The 13,187-nt window shown below is 41.0% G+C and overlaps 1 protein-coding gene across 4 annotated transcripts in view; it reads right to left on the reverse strand.

Annotated features, from left to right (window-relative positions):
* ALMS1 (ALMS1 centrosome and basal body associated protein) overlaps positions 1–13,187 on the reverse strand; it is a 187,270-nt gene that overhangs the window by 112,356 nt on the left and 61,727 nt on the right. For 3 of the 4 annotated variants that reach the window (XM_049856193.1, XM_049856195.1, XM_049856196.1), the window contains 2 exons: positions 2,377–8,643; positions 166–299 (listed from right to left, as the gene is read on the reverse strand). In XM_049856193.1, coding sequence (XP_049712150.1) covers positions 166–299; positions 2,377–8,643 — 6,401 coding nt within the window. The remainder of the gene's footprint in view (positions 1–165; positions 300–2,376; positions 8,644–13,187) is intronic. The other variant, XM_049856194.1, reaches the window with a different exon arrangement.

Raw genomic sequence — 13,187 nt, forward strand, 5'->3', positions numbered from 1 at the left:
AATCTAATCCTTAAATCTTAACTTTTGAAGAATTAAGGCTCCCAACACTTTAGCCAAAGACTACCAGTGACTCAAGTGGAGTCATCAATGCCAAGGGTGAGAGATCCAAATTCCACCACCCTTTCTTTCACGGTTTCCCTTTACATTTCCAGGTTTCTCTCCTACCTGGGACGAGTCACTTGTTCTCCCATGACCAAACAACTTTGCCTTGATCTCTTCCACTTTTCTCCTGTCATCTTCATTTAATTCTGAAATGGAGTACCCACACTCATGAGCCAAATTAAACTTCAGATTCCAGGCTGGAGAGAAAGCATAAAAACACCTGAGATAATATAATGCAAACGTGGTCATTTGTCAGTGATTGTAAGAGCACAGATCATCAACATGGCCTATATAAAGCCTACACAACTTTATCAAAATGTGTTTGCTCTCGATTATATGACAAACTATCATAAGCTGTTGAAAGAGATCATTTCAGTGAAAAGCCCAATTTTTTTTTAAACATACTCTACAGAGAGTTGTCCAAAGAGGCTACTTGAAATGTGATATGCAATCATCTTTATCCTAACCTTTCTTCCAATCGAGAGTCCCTTTGCCTCCCCCTTTAGCTCCTGCTACAGTTACTACCACTTCGATAAGAGCAGACATTTAAAAATAACAAATAAAACTTGTTTTTTTATGACAATCAAAATATGGTAAGTGGTACCCCAGTGCCGTCGATGGTAAGTGGCAGAAGAAAAAATATAGACAATTAATCTCAAAGGAGGATTTCCAGGTAGAACTGAATTGCTTATGAGTTGTCCCTCTACCTGCCTCCCTCCCCCCAATACATTTCCCATGTTGTCTTCAGCTTTTTTTTTTTTTTTAAATATAGAATTCTACTATTAGAGATTAATGGGGTTAGTACGTATCCTCTTTTAAACCTCTAACCCAAGTTTTGGTGTGAGATATCTTGATTAGTTTTTTTTTTTAATGTCTACGATCACCTTTGAGCATTTTATTACAAAAGAGGAAGGAAAAATATAAATAATTTTAGGACACAGAACAAATCAGACCACAAAGAAAATTGTGGCCTCAAAATAAGAATACTATAATAGGAGGCTTAGAGAAGCGTGAGCGCTTCAGAACCTTGGAAACTTTACTCTGCTTCAGACATCAGAACCTACTTCTAAAAATATCCTCTGATGGTTATGAGGGTAGGAAGTGAGGGAGAGGGGTATTTACTAATTAGACAGTAGACAAGAGCTATTTTAGGTGAAGGGAAAGACAACACACAGTACAGGAGAAGTCAGCACAACTGAACTAAACGAAAAGCAAAGAAGTTTCCTGAATAAATTGAAGGCTTTGAAGGCCAGAGTAGCAGAGATGGGGGTTTGGGGACCATGGCTTCAGGGGACATCTAGGTCAACTGGCATAACAAAATGTATTAAGAAAACATTCTGCATCCCACTTTGGTGAGTGCCACCTGGGGTCTTAAAAGCTAGCAAGTCACCATCTAGGATGCGTCAATTGATCTCAACCCATCTGGAGCAAAGGAGAATGAAGAACACCAAAGACATAAAGCAAAGATGAGCCCAAGAGAAAGAAAGGGCCATATAAACCAAACACTACATCAGCCTGAGACTGGAAGAACTAGATGGTACCTGGCTACCACTGATGACTGCCCTGACAGGGAATACAACATAGAATCCCTAATGGAGCAGGAGTACAGTGTGATGCAGACCTCAAATTCTCATAAAAAGACCAGACTTATTGATTTGACAGAGGCTAGAGGGACCCTGGAGGTCATGGTCCCCAGACCCTTTGTTAGCCCAAGACTGGAACCATTCCTGTGGTCTACTCTTCAGACAGGGATTAGACTGGACAATAAGACAGAAAATGATATCAATGAGGAGTGCACTTCTTGGCTCAAGTAGACACATGAGACTATGTGGGCAACTCCTGTCTGGAGGCGAGATGAGAAGGCAGAAGGGGACAGGAGCTGGTTGAACGGACATAGGGAACACAGGGTAGGGAGGAAGAGTGTGCTGTTACATTAGGGCAAGAGCAGCTAGGGTTACATAGCAAGGTGTGTATAAGTTTTTGTATGAGAGACTGACTTGATTTGTAAACTATCACTTAAAGCACGATAAATTAAAAAAAAAAAAAAAAAGAACCTACTTCTAGGCCGCAAACTCAGACTAGCACTGTTAATACAATATCTCAGCTACATTATTGGTTAAATGGGCTTTTTCTACATTGTTAGACGAAAATGTAATCACTTGAACAATTCTATAAGAAAACTAATTTAGAGCTCCAAACATTTAATTTTAAATAAATTATTAAAGTATGTTTATAAGCTGGAAACTGCCTTTATTATAAAATATTGGTTCTTACCCCGTGCTCGTACCCGACTTTCCTCTTCCTCTGCATTTCTCAGTATTTGTTTAGCATGATTCAATGAGGACTCACATTGCAGGAGGTTTTTCACATGTGCAGCCAGTGAATCCACACTGCTGCTGCCACCATCATCACTCTCTGACACACCCTCTTCCTCTCTGCTATCTGTTATGCTAGCGTTGGGTGAAACATCCGGGAAGAAGTTTAGAAGAACATCTGACGCTGACTCCAGAGACTCTGGTAAATTACTGTCCCATGAGCAGGAACCATGGCCATCACTTGTGTCACTACTTGAATCACTTTTTACGATAGTCACCACAGGGATAACAATTTTATTCCCAATGGTTCCACTACACCCTTCAGGTTCAGACCTCGTTACAGATTTGGCTGTTTCATATTGCTTAAGGGTTTCCTCTGATGCTACTCTGGCTTTGTGTTCTGCTTCCTGTAGAGGACTTCTAACTGTAGTTGAACTAATAAACTCCCAATTTTCAATGCCTCTCTGGCATTTTAGATTTGTCTGTGTGCTAATATCCTTCTGTACGCAGCTGTTGCTTGGGTTTTCTTCTGCTGATGGCTCTTTCTGACACAAATTACCACTGCATTCATCAGTTGTGACAGGTTCTTTGAAGCAAACCACCTTCTTCGATTGCATACATGAAATATCACCAACATCCCTGAAAGGGATAAGGGGAGCAGGAATCTTGCATCGTCTCAGTGCTATTTTTTCTGCCTCCATTAAAAGTGTCTGAATTTCTTTAAGAGTTTTGGAACCACTGTTAATATTCCTGGTTTCCTCAGAGCCCAAATCTCTAAAACCTAAAGTTTCTGGCTTATTTATTACAACTCTATCCTCAACCTGAGAATTTATAGGCATATTCTTTGAGCGAACACTGAGGTCAGAGGAATTAAAATTATCTACTAGCTTTTGGGCATGTTCTGAAACAACTTTGTGCTTTTCACTATGTAAGTAAATACCAGGGGGAGCTGTTGGTAACACGGTAATCTGTTCAACTTGCCCAAGAGCACTTGAGACCTTCAGAATATCTTCAGTTACATGTCTATCTGGTAAACCCTTTTCAGAAGAAATACTAGGCTTTTCTCTGTGTGAAACAGAACTAGGAGGAACTGTTGGTAACACAGTTTTCTGGTCACCTGGTCCAGGAATTGTTGAAACCTTCGGAATATCATCAGTTAGACGCCTGTCTGACAATTCCGATGGGCAGAAAAAATCAGATATCTCTGTCTGTGTATAGGAACTAGTAAGAGGTATTGGTATCCCAGTATTCCCATCAGGTGGTTTAGGGACAGCTGAAACCTTCAGATTATCTTCAGTTTTATGTCTATCTGGCAACTCCTGTTGAGAGAAAATACTGGGCTTTATTCTTTGAGAATAGGAGCTAGAGAAAACTGTCAAAAATGTAGTCTTCTGGTCATCTGGTCTAATCACAGTTGAAATCTTGGGCTTCTCTCTGTGTGAGTTGGAATTGGTGGGAGTTGTTGGTGACTCAGTCTTCTGGTCATTCGATCCAGTAATAGGTGAGATCTTGAGCTTCACTCTATGTGAGCTGGAGCTAGTGGGAGTTATTAGTAACCCAGTTTTCTGATCAGCTGGTCCAGGGACAGTTGAAACCTCTGGAGCTTCTTCAGTTAGATGACTATCTGGAAAATTCTGTTGGTAGAAAGTACCGGGCTTCTCTTTAGGTGAGAAAGAACTAGAAAGTAGTGTCGGTATCCCAGTTTGCTGGTCAGCTGGTCCAGGAACATCCGAGCTTTTCAGAGACCCTTCAGAAAGATGACTGTCTGGCAACACCTGCTGGTAGAAAATACCAGGTGCCTCTCTCTGTGAGTAAAGACTAGAGGGTACAGTTGATATCCCAGACTTTTGGTCAGCTGGTCCAGGAACAGCTAAAACTTTCAGAGTCTCTTCAGTCAGATCACTGACTGACAACTCCTGTTGGTAAAATACACCAGACTTCTCTCTATGTGAGTAAGAATTAGAGGGTACTATTGGTATTCCAGTCTTCTGGTCAGCTGGTCCAGGAACAGGTGAATCTTTCAGACCCTCTTCAGTTAGATGACTATCTGGCAGTGTTTGTTGGTGTGAAGTACCAGGTTTCTCTTTATGTGAACAGGAAGTACAGAGTACTGTTGCTATCTGAGTCTTCTGATCAGCTGGTTCAAGAACAGTTAAAACTTTCAGAGGCTCATCAGTATGATGAGGATCTGGCAACTCCTGTTGGGAGAGAGTACTGGGCTTCTCCTTATGTGAGTAAGAACTAGAGGGTACTGTTGGTATCCCAGTCTTCTGGGCAGCTGGCCCAGGAAGAGCTAAAACTTTCACAGCCTCCTCAGTTAAATGACTGTCTGTCAACGTCTGCTGGTAGAAAACACCAGGCTTCTCTTTCTGTGGATAGGAACTAGAGGAAACTGTTTCTATCCCAGTCTTTTGGTCAGTTGGTCCAGGAACAGGTGAACTTTTCAGAGCCAGTTCAGTTAGATGACTATCTGGCAACTCCTGTTGGTAGAAAGTACCAGGCTTCTCTCTGTCTAAGTAGGAACTAGAGGGTACTGTTGGTATACCAGTCTTCTGGTCAGCTGGTCCAGAAACAGGTAAAATTTTCAGAGTCTCTTCAGTTATATGACTATCTGGCAATGCCTGTTGGTAGAAAACACCAGGCTTCTCTCTTTGTGGGTAGAAACTAGAGGACGGTGCTGGTATCTCAGCCTTCTGGTCAGCTGGTATGCCAGGAACAGGTGAACTTCTCAGAGCCTCTTCAGTTAGATGACTACTTGGCAACACCTGTTGGTAGAACACACCAGGCTTCTCTCTCTGAGGGTAGGAACTAGAGGACAGGACTGGTATCTCAGCCTTCTGGTCAGCTGGTATAACAGGAACAGGTGAACTTCGCAGGGCATCTTCAGTTAGATGACTATCTGGCAACACCTGTTGGTAGAAAACATCAGGCTTCTCTCTATGTGAGTGGAAACTAGAGGGTACTCTTGGTATCCCAGTCTTCTGGTCAGCTGCTATACCAGGAACAAGTGAGCTTTCCAGAGCCTCTTCAGTTAGATGACTATCTGGTAGTGCCTGCTGGTAGAAAGTACTGGGATTCTCTCTATGTGAGTGGGAACTAGAGGGTACTGTTGCTTTGCCAGACTTCTGGTCACGTCGTCCAGGACCAGCTGGACCTTTCAGAGCCTCTTCAGTTAGATGACTATCTGGCAATGTCTGTTGGTAGAAAACACCAGGTTCCTCTTTCTGTGGGCTGAAACTAGAGGACAGTGTTGGTATCCCAGTTTTCTGGGTAGCTGGAATGCCAGGAACAGGTGAACTTCTCAGAGCCTCTTCAGTTAGATGACTATCTGGTAACACCTGCTGGTAGAAAGTATCAGGCTTCTCTCCATGTGAGTGGGAACTAGAGGGTACTGTTGGTATGCCAGATTTCTGGTCAAACGGTCCATGACCAGCTGAGCCTTTCAGGGCCTGTTTGTTTTGATGACTATCTGGCAACGTCTGCAAGTAGAAAACACCAGGCTTCTCCCTCTGTGGGTAGGAACTAGAGGACACTGTTGGTATCCCAGTTTTCTGAGTAGCTGGTATGACAGGAACAGGTGAACTCAGAGCCTCTTCAGTTAGATGACTATCTGGTAACACCTGCTGGTAGAAAGTATCAGGCTTCTCTCTAGGTGAGTAGGAACTAGAGGGTGCTATTGGTGTGCCAGACATCTGGTCAGGTCGTCCAGGACCAGCTGAACCTTTCAGAGTCTCCTCAGTTATATGACTATCTGGCAATGTCTGTTGGTAGAAAACCCCAGGCTTCTCTCTCTGTGGGTAGAAACTAGAGGACACTGTTGGTATTGCAGTCTTCTGGGTAGCTGGTATGATAGGAACAGGTGAACTTCTCAGAGCCTCTTCAGTTAGATGACTACCTGGTAACGTCTGTTGGTAGACAGTGTCAGGCTTCTCTCCATGTGAGTGGGAACTAGAGGGTAATGTTGGGATGCCAGACTTCTGCTCAGCTCGTTTAGGACCAGCTGAGCTTTTCAGAGCCTGTTCATTTAAATGACTATCTGGCAATCTCTGTTGGTAGAAAACACCGGGCTTCTCTCCTTGTGAATAGGAACCAGAGGACACTGTTTGTATCCCAAGCTTCTGGCCAGGCAGTATGCCAGGAACAGGTGAACTTCTCAGAGCCTGTTCTGTTAGATGACCATTTGGTAACACCTGTTTGTAGAAAGCACCAGACTTCTCTCTAGGGGAGTAGGAACTAGAGGGTACTGTTGGTATGCCAGACTTCTGGTCAGGTTGTCTAGGACAAGATGACCCTTTCAGAGGCTCTTCAGTTATTTTACTATCTGGCAAAGTCTCTCGGAAGAATATCCCAGGCTTCTTTCTCTGTGGGTAGGAACTAGAGGACACTGTTGGTATCCCAGTTTTCTGGGTAGCCGGTATGCCAGGAACAGGTGAACTTCTCAGAGCCTCTTCAGTTAGATGACTATTTGGCAACATCTGTTGGTAGAAAACCCCAGGCTTCTCTCTCTGTGTGGAGGAACTAGAGGACACTGTTGGTATCCCAGTTTTCTGGGTCGCTGGTATGCCAGGAACAGGTGAACTTCTCAGAGCCTCTTCAGTTAGATGACTATCTGGTAACACCTGCTGGTAGAAAGTATCAGGCTTCTCTCCATGTGAGTGGGACCTGGAGGGTACTGTTGGTATGCCAGACTTCTGGTTAGGTTGTCCAGGACCAGCTGAGCCTTTCAGAGCCTGTTCATTTAAATGACTATTTGGCAATGTCTGTTGGTATAAAACACCAGGCTTCTCTCTTTGTGAGTAGGAACTAGAGGACACTGTCTGTATCCCAAGCTTCTGGCCAGGTGGTATGCCAGGAACAGGTGAATTTCTCAGGCCCTCTTCACTTAGATGACTACCTGGTAACACCTGTTGGTAGAAAGTACCAGGCTTCTCTCTATGTGAGTAGGAACTAGGGGATACTCTTGGTATGCCAGTGTTTTGGTTGTAACTTTCAGGAACAGCTGAACTTTTGGGAGTCTCTTTAGTTAAATGACTATCTGGTAATGTCTGCTGGAAGAAAATACCAGGTCTCTCTCTATATGAGTAGTAACTAAGGGGCACTGTTGGTACTCCAGTCTTCTGGTCAGCTAGTCCAGGAACAGGTAAACTTTTCAGAACCTCTTCACTTAGATGACCATCTAGTAATACCTGTTGGTAAAAAGTACTGGGCTTCTCTCTTTGTGAGTTGTAACTAGAAAGCATTGTTGGTATCTCAGGCTTCTTGTCACCCTGTCCAGGAACAGGTGGACTCTTTTTCAGAGCCTCTTCAGTTAGATGGCTATCGAGTAATACCTGATGGTTAAAGGTACTGGGCTTCTCTCTTTGTGAGTAGTAACTAGAGAGCACTGCTGGTATCCCAGTCTTTTGGTCAGCTGGTTCAGGAACAGGTGAACTTTTTTTCAGAACCTCTTCAGTTAGATGGCTATCTGGTAACACCTGTTGGTAAAAAGTACTGGGCTTCTCTTTTTGTGAGTCGTAACTAGAGAGTACTGTTGGTATGCCAGGCTTCTGGTCAGGTGGTCCAGGAACAGCTGAGCTTTTCAGGGACTCTTCAGTAAAATCACTACCTGACAACTCCTGATGAAAGAAAGTACTAGGCTTTTCCCTATGTGAGTAGGAACTAGAGGGCACTGTTTGTATCTCAGTCTTCTGATCACCTGGTCCTGGAGCAGCTAAAAGTATCAGAGCTTCTTCACTTAGATCACTGTCTGACAATGCCTGTTTGTAGAATATACTGGGCTTATCTCTATGTGAGCAGGAACTAAAGGTTACTCTTGCTATCTTAGTATTCTGGTCAGCTGGTACAGGTGTAGTTAAAGCTTTCAGAGCTTCTTCACTTAGATGACTGTCTGGTAACTCTTGCTGATACAAAGTACTAGGCCTCTCTCTATATGAGTGGGAACTAAAAGGCACTATTGGTATTTCAGTCCTTTGGTTTGCCTGTATAGGTACAGCTGAAACTTCCAGAGTCTGTTCACTTAGAGGACTATCTTGCAAAGTCTGTGGGTAGAAAACATCAGTATGCTGACCAAGAGTCTTCTGTTGAGCGGACCTTACAATCAACTGAGGCAAGGCCTCAGTATGCAAGGACAAATTAGATCTAATGTCTGAGTCTCCAGAAGTGGTAGTACTGCCTGATTTCAAGTTGGTTTGAGTAATTCCATCTGTGCTTCCCTCAGTAGTATCTCCTAAAGAAAAAGATTTGTTAATATTATACATATATATTTTTTATATGCATATATATATATATAAATGCTGTTATTCTGAATTCAAAAGAAACACTTCCCACTTTACTGAAAAACATAAAAACAAAAGCATTCCCTTTCTTGGGCCTTTGCCTTCTAGAAATGAATCCTAAGAAAACAGTCATTAAAGAAGACAAATATTTATAAACACATTAATTATAAAGCTATGTGTAATGGCAAACTAAAGTGGAAATAATTTAAATATACAACAACAGAATAATGGTTAAAAATAACAATATATCCACATGATGGACTATTATACAGATCTTAAAATTTTTTAAAAAAGAACATTCAATAGCATGGGAAAATGCTGTCAGGCCTGAGATTTTATTTTACCTTACTTACAAGCTAATATGCAGCCCTGGTGACACAGTGGTTAAGAGGTCGGCTGCTAACCAAAAGGTCAACGGTTTGACTCCAACAGCCGCTCCAAAGAAGCCCTAAGGGGCAGTTCTACTCCGTCCTATAAGGTCACTATGAATCAGAATCTACTCAATTGCAATGGGTTTACAAGCTAATATGTCAGTCTATTATTGTTCCAATAACTAGTAATTATCAGTGCATCCTAACTGAATGTTTGATCAATTGCAGACTGCAGAAGTTGGCAAAAATCTTCAATTTCTTCATCTTTGGCATTAATGGCTGGTGTGTAAATATGAAAAATAGTTGTACTAACTGGTCTTCCTTGCATATGTATGGATATTATCCTATCACTGACAACACTGTATTTCAGGCTAGATCTTGAAATGTTCTTTGACGATGAACCTTTGTACATTCCATGTTCTGATTATTATTTTTTTAATGTGTTTTAGGTAAAAATTTACAGAGCAAATTAGTTTCTCGTTAAACAATAAATACACAAATTGTTTCATGACACTGGCTGCCAACCCTGCCATGTGTCAACACTCTCCCCTTCTCCACCCATTTCTGTTTCCATTCATCCAGTTTCCTGTCCCTTCCTAACTTCTTGTCTTTGCTTTTGGAATATGGGCTATGGAAATTTTTGTAAGGAAACAAAGTTAACACACCAAAACCTAGTTTTTTGAAATGATTTCCTAATTTTTAGAAGTTTTTACATGCCTTTTCCGTTACAAATTACCTGTGACACCATGAAGGGGCAAGAAGGTAAGATATACAGCAAATCCTTGAAGGATCCAGAGGTTTATAAACGATAAAAAGACCTTACTTAAAAAGATGTTAGGTGAAAGGAAAAGATTAGTAAAGGAAACTAGAAGAACTACAGGTTAAGCTGCTAAAAGGGCAAGAGGAGATCTGAAGTGTTAACGAGAATCTTGTGACAGTTCTATGTAAGCTTAAGGACATACACTTCAAACTTTCAGAAGCAATACTTATGATAAATCCCCTATCATTTTTAGGATACATTTATATAAATAAGGGATTTATGGATGCTGGATGATGGTGGGTGGCACAGTTTTAGAGTACTTACTCTCAGCTCTGAGAGACAAATAAATAGTATATTTGCTACAATATTACTATAAACCTATTGAATCCTTGGAGATCCATTTTCAGAACTGAATGGGGATAAAAAGTTCTGACCATGGAAAGGAAGACAGTTACCCAGAAAAAGGCCATATATACCAAAACTGTATATTGGTGTGAACTATGTGCCACTTAGAGAAGAAGAAGACTAACAATCTGGTTCGGATCTGCTGAAGGATTCTTCCACATAGGAACATATGCTTATTAACACAGACAGCTTCCTTAGGAGACAAAGACAGCACTGCTTTATTTCCCAAAGTATAATCTAAGATTGTGTTATAGGCTATGACCTGATTTAAATAATGACAATAATAACAAGCAAGTATTTTTTTCTATTTCTCACAGACAAATGAGGTGCAATTCTAGATTTTACTTTTACATATGATTAAGAGCTTCTTACTAGTGGCCATTCTAAATGAATTATAAGTTACTAATATTTTTTAATATTAGCACACAAAAATAAATTATCATATTTCTAGATTTCAAGGACTTTAATTTAGTGACTACTAAGAAGTTTTTTTTTTTTTTTTTTTAAGAAGTTTGGCTGTCCTGAGAAGTACCTATTATACATACATGCCAAGTAGACTGAAATTCCTGCAGTTTTAAAAGGATATCAATGATACTTTAAGTTGATGTCTTAGTTGTCTAGTGCTGTTATAATAGTAATACCACAAATGGATGGCTTTAACAAACAGAAATTTATTCTCTCACAGTTTAGGGGGCTGGAAGTCCAAATTCAGGGCGCTGGCTCCAAAGGAAGGCTCTCTCTCTCTCTCTGTTGGCTCTGGGGGAAGGTCCTTTTCATCAATCTTTCCCTGGTCTAGGAGCTTCTCAGTGCAGGCACCCCAGGTCCAAAGGATGCACTCTGCTCCTGGCTTCTTGCTTGGTGGGAATGAAGTCCCTCTCCTCTCTGCTCGCTTCTCTTTTTTATATCTCAAAAGAGATTGACTTAAGACACAGCCTAATCCTGTAGGCCTTATCAACAGAAGTGCCCCTAATCCCGCCTCACTAACATCATAGAGGTAGGATTTACAGCACATAGGAAAAATCACATCAGATGATAAAACGGTGGACAATTACACAATACTGGGAATCATGGCCAGCCAAGTTGAGACACATTTTTGGGGGACACAATTCAATCCACAGAGTTGCTCTTAGATTTCATTGTTGTTCCTCTTGCTTTCTAATTATTAACTACTATAACTTTTTTTTTATTTTTATAACTTTGTTAGAACCCTGGTGGAGCAGTGGTTAAGAGCTCAACTGCTAACCAAAAGGTCAGCAGTTCGAATCCACCAGCCTGCTCCTTGGAAACCCTTGGAGCAGTTCTACTCTGCCCTATAGGGTCGCTACGAGTCCGAATCAACTTGACAGCAATGGGTTGTTTCTTTTTTATAACTTTATTGTTTTTGCAATCTTCTAATTATTAATTATTGATAACTAGGTAATTATTACAATTTTAGTGTGGGTTATCTGATTAATTCTCAGTAGAATGACAGATGTTAGCATCAACATTATTTTCAACCAAAATTCTCTCATATCTAGACTGTAAAACATGTATATATTACAGTTCATATGTGAATTCTTGATACCTTTATTGACTAAGCAGGTGAAATATAACTCCCCAAAGTGCCCGTATTGTGATTAACGTTATCCTGCAGAAAACTGTATGCCATTCAAATAACTTGCGCCACAATATCACATTAAATGTTATAAAGTTGCTGAGTGTGAAAAGTTTATAGAGCATGATTTTCTAATATAAAATCACACAGATAAGCTCATACTACAATCTATACTCATCCTCTCATTTTTTTAATGGCTATCACTAAGTTCTTTTTCAATGTGAAAAGGGGCTACAGACTCTCTTGCACTCCTAAATGAGCAGTGGCTTCAGAAAGTTAAAAAACTAATGGTGTCATGGAAAGTTCATGAACTCTGCGCTCAGATGTAGATTTAAATCCAAAATTACACAATTTCCTGATAAAATACCCCTGGAAAAGTTAGTTTCTTCATCATACCACCCTCACAGGGTTGTGGAGAAGATTAAATCAGATAATAATATGTAAAGTGTCCGGCAAATAATAAGTAGTCAATAAAAACTGCACACTCCTGTTCCCTCTGGAACAGGAGGAGGATGTAATTCCAGATCTTGCTCCCAGACCCCTCATCTTTAAGCGAACCTTCCCAAAGTCCTGCCCACAAATATAAGTCCTCATTTACTCTGGGACACATCCAGGTTCTCTCTCTGCCCTCAGTACCCTGCATCTCCAAGGGAGAGAGATACTCAACAAAGAACAACCTAAGGTAGTTAGGCAAAACGACAGCCTGGGTTTTAAACACAAATTATGCCAAGAATACTAATGATAATGAAATCGATTAAGTTTGGCGGCATGGACCACAAACTCCAATACCACCAAACCTAAAGAAAGGCATATATGCCATGAAAATCATAGAGATGGCCTCCTGTTAATTAGAGACCACTGCAAACCTTAACAGAATGACAAGAAACAAATCTACAGGCCTTCAGAGTAATTCAACCAGATATGATTTTCATTTTCATTTGATCCACTCTTGGATAACTGATCCCCCCAAAAGTACAAAGCCCACTTCCTAATTCTACCCCTCCCCACTGACTCTACCTAAATATGTAATTCATTTAATATTCACCAATCTATTCATCAAGTTATTCAACAAATACTTCCTGTGCACCTTGCATGGTCAAATGCAAAGAAAATAACAAAGCCTCAGTTCTCTCCTCAAAGACCTTACAGTCTAACAGGAGATGGAGATAAGTAAACAAGCAATTATAAAACGATATGTTGACTGCAGTGATTAGGGGGTTGTTTACAGGATGCTAAGGTCCCTAGGTGGCACTGTTTGCACTCATTTACTAACCTAAGGGTTGGCGGTTTGAACCCACCCAGCAGGCACAGGCAAAGAAAAGGCCTGGTGATCTACTTCCATAAAGATTACAGCCAACAAAACCC

Source organism: Elephas maximus, chromosome 17, assembly GCF_024166365.1.
Source record: "Elephas maximus indicus isolate mEleMax1 chromosome 17, mEleMax1 primary haplotype, whole genome shotgun sequence".
Taxonomy (NCBI): Eukaryota; Metazoa; Chordata; class Mammalia; order Proboscidea; family Elephantidae; genus Elephas; species Elephas maximus.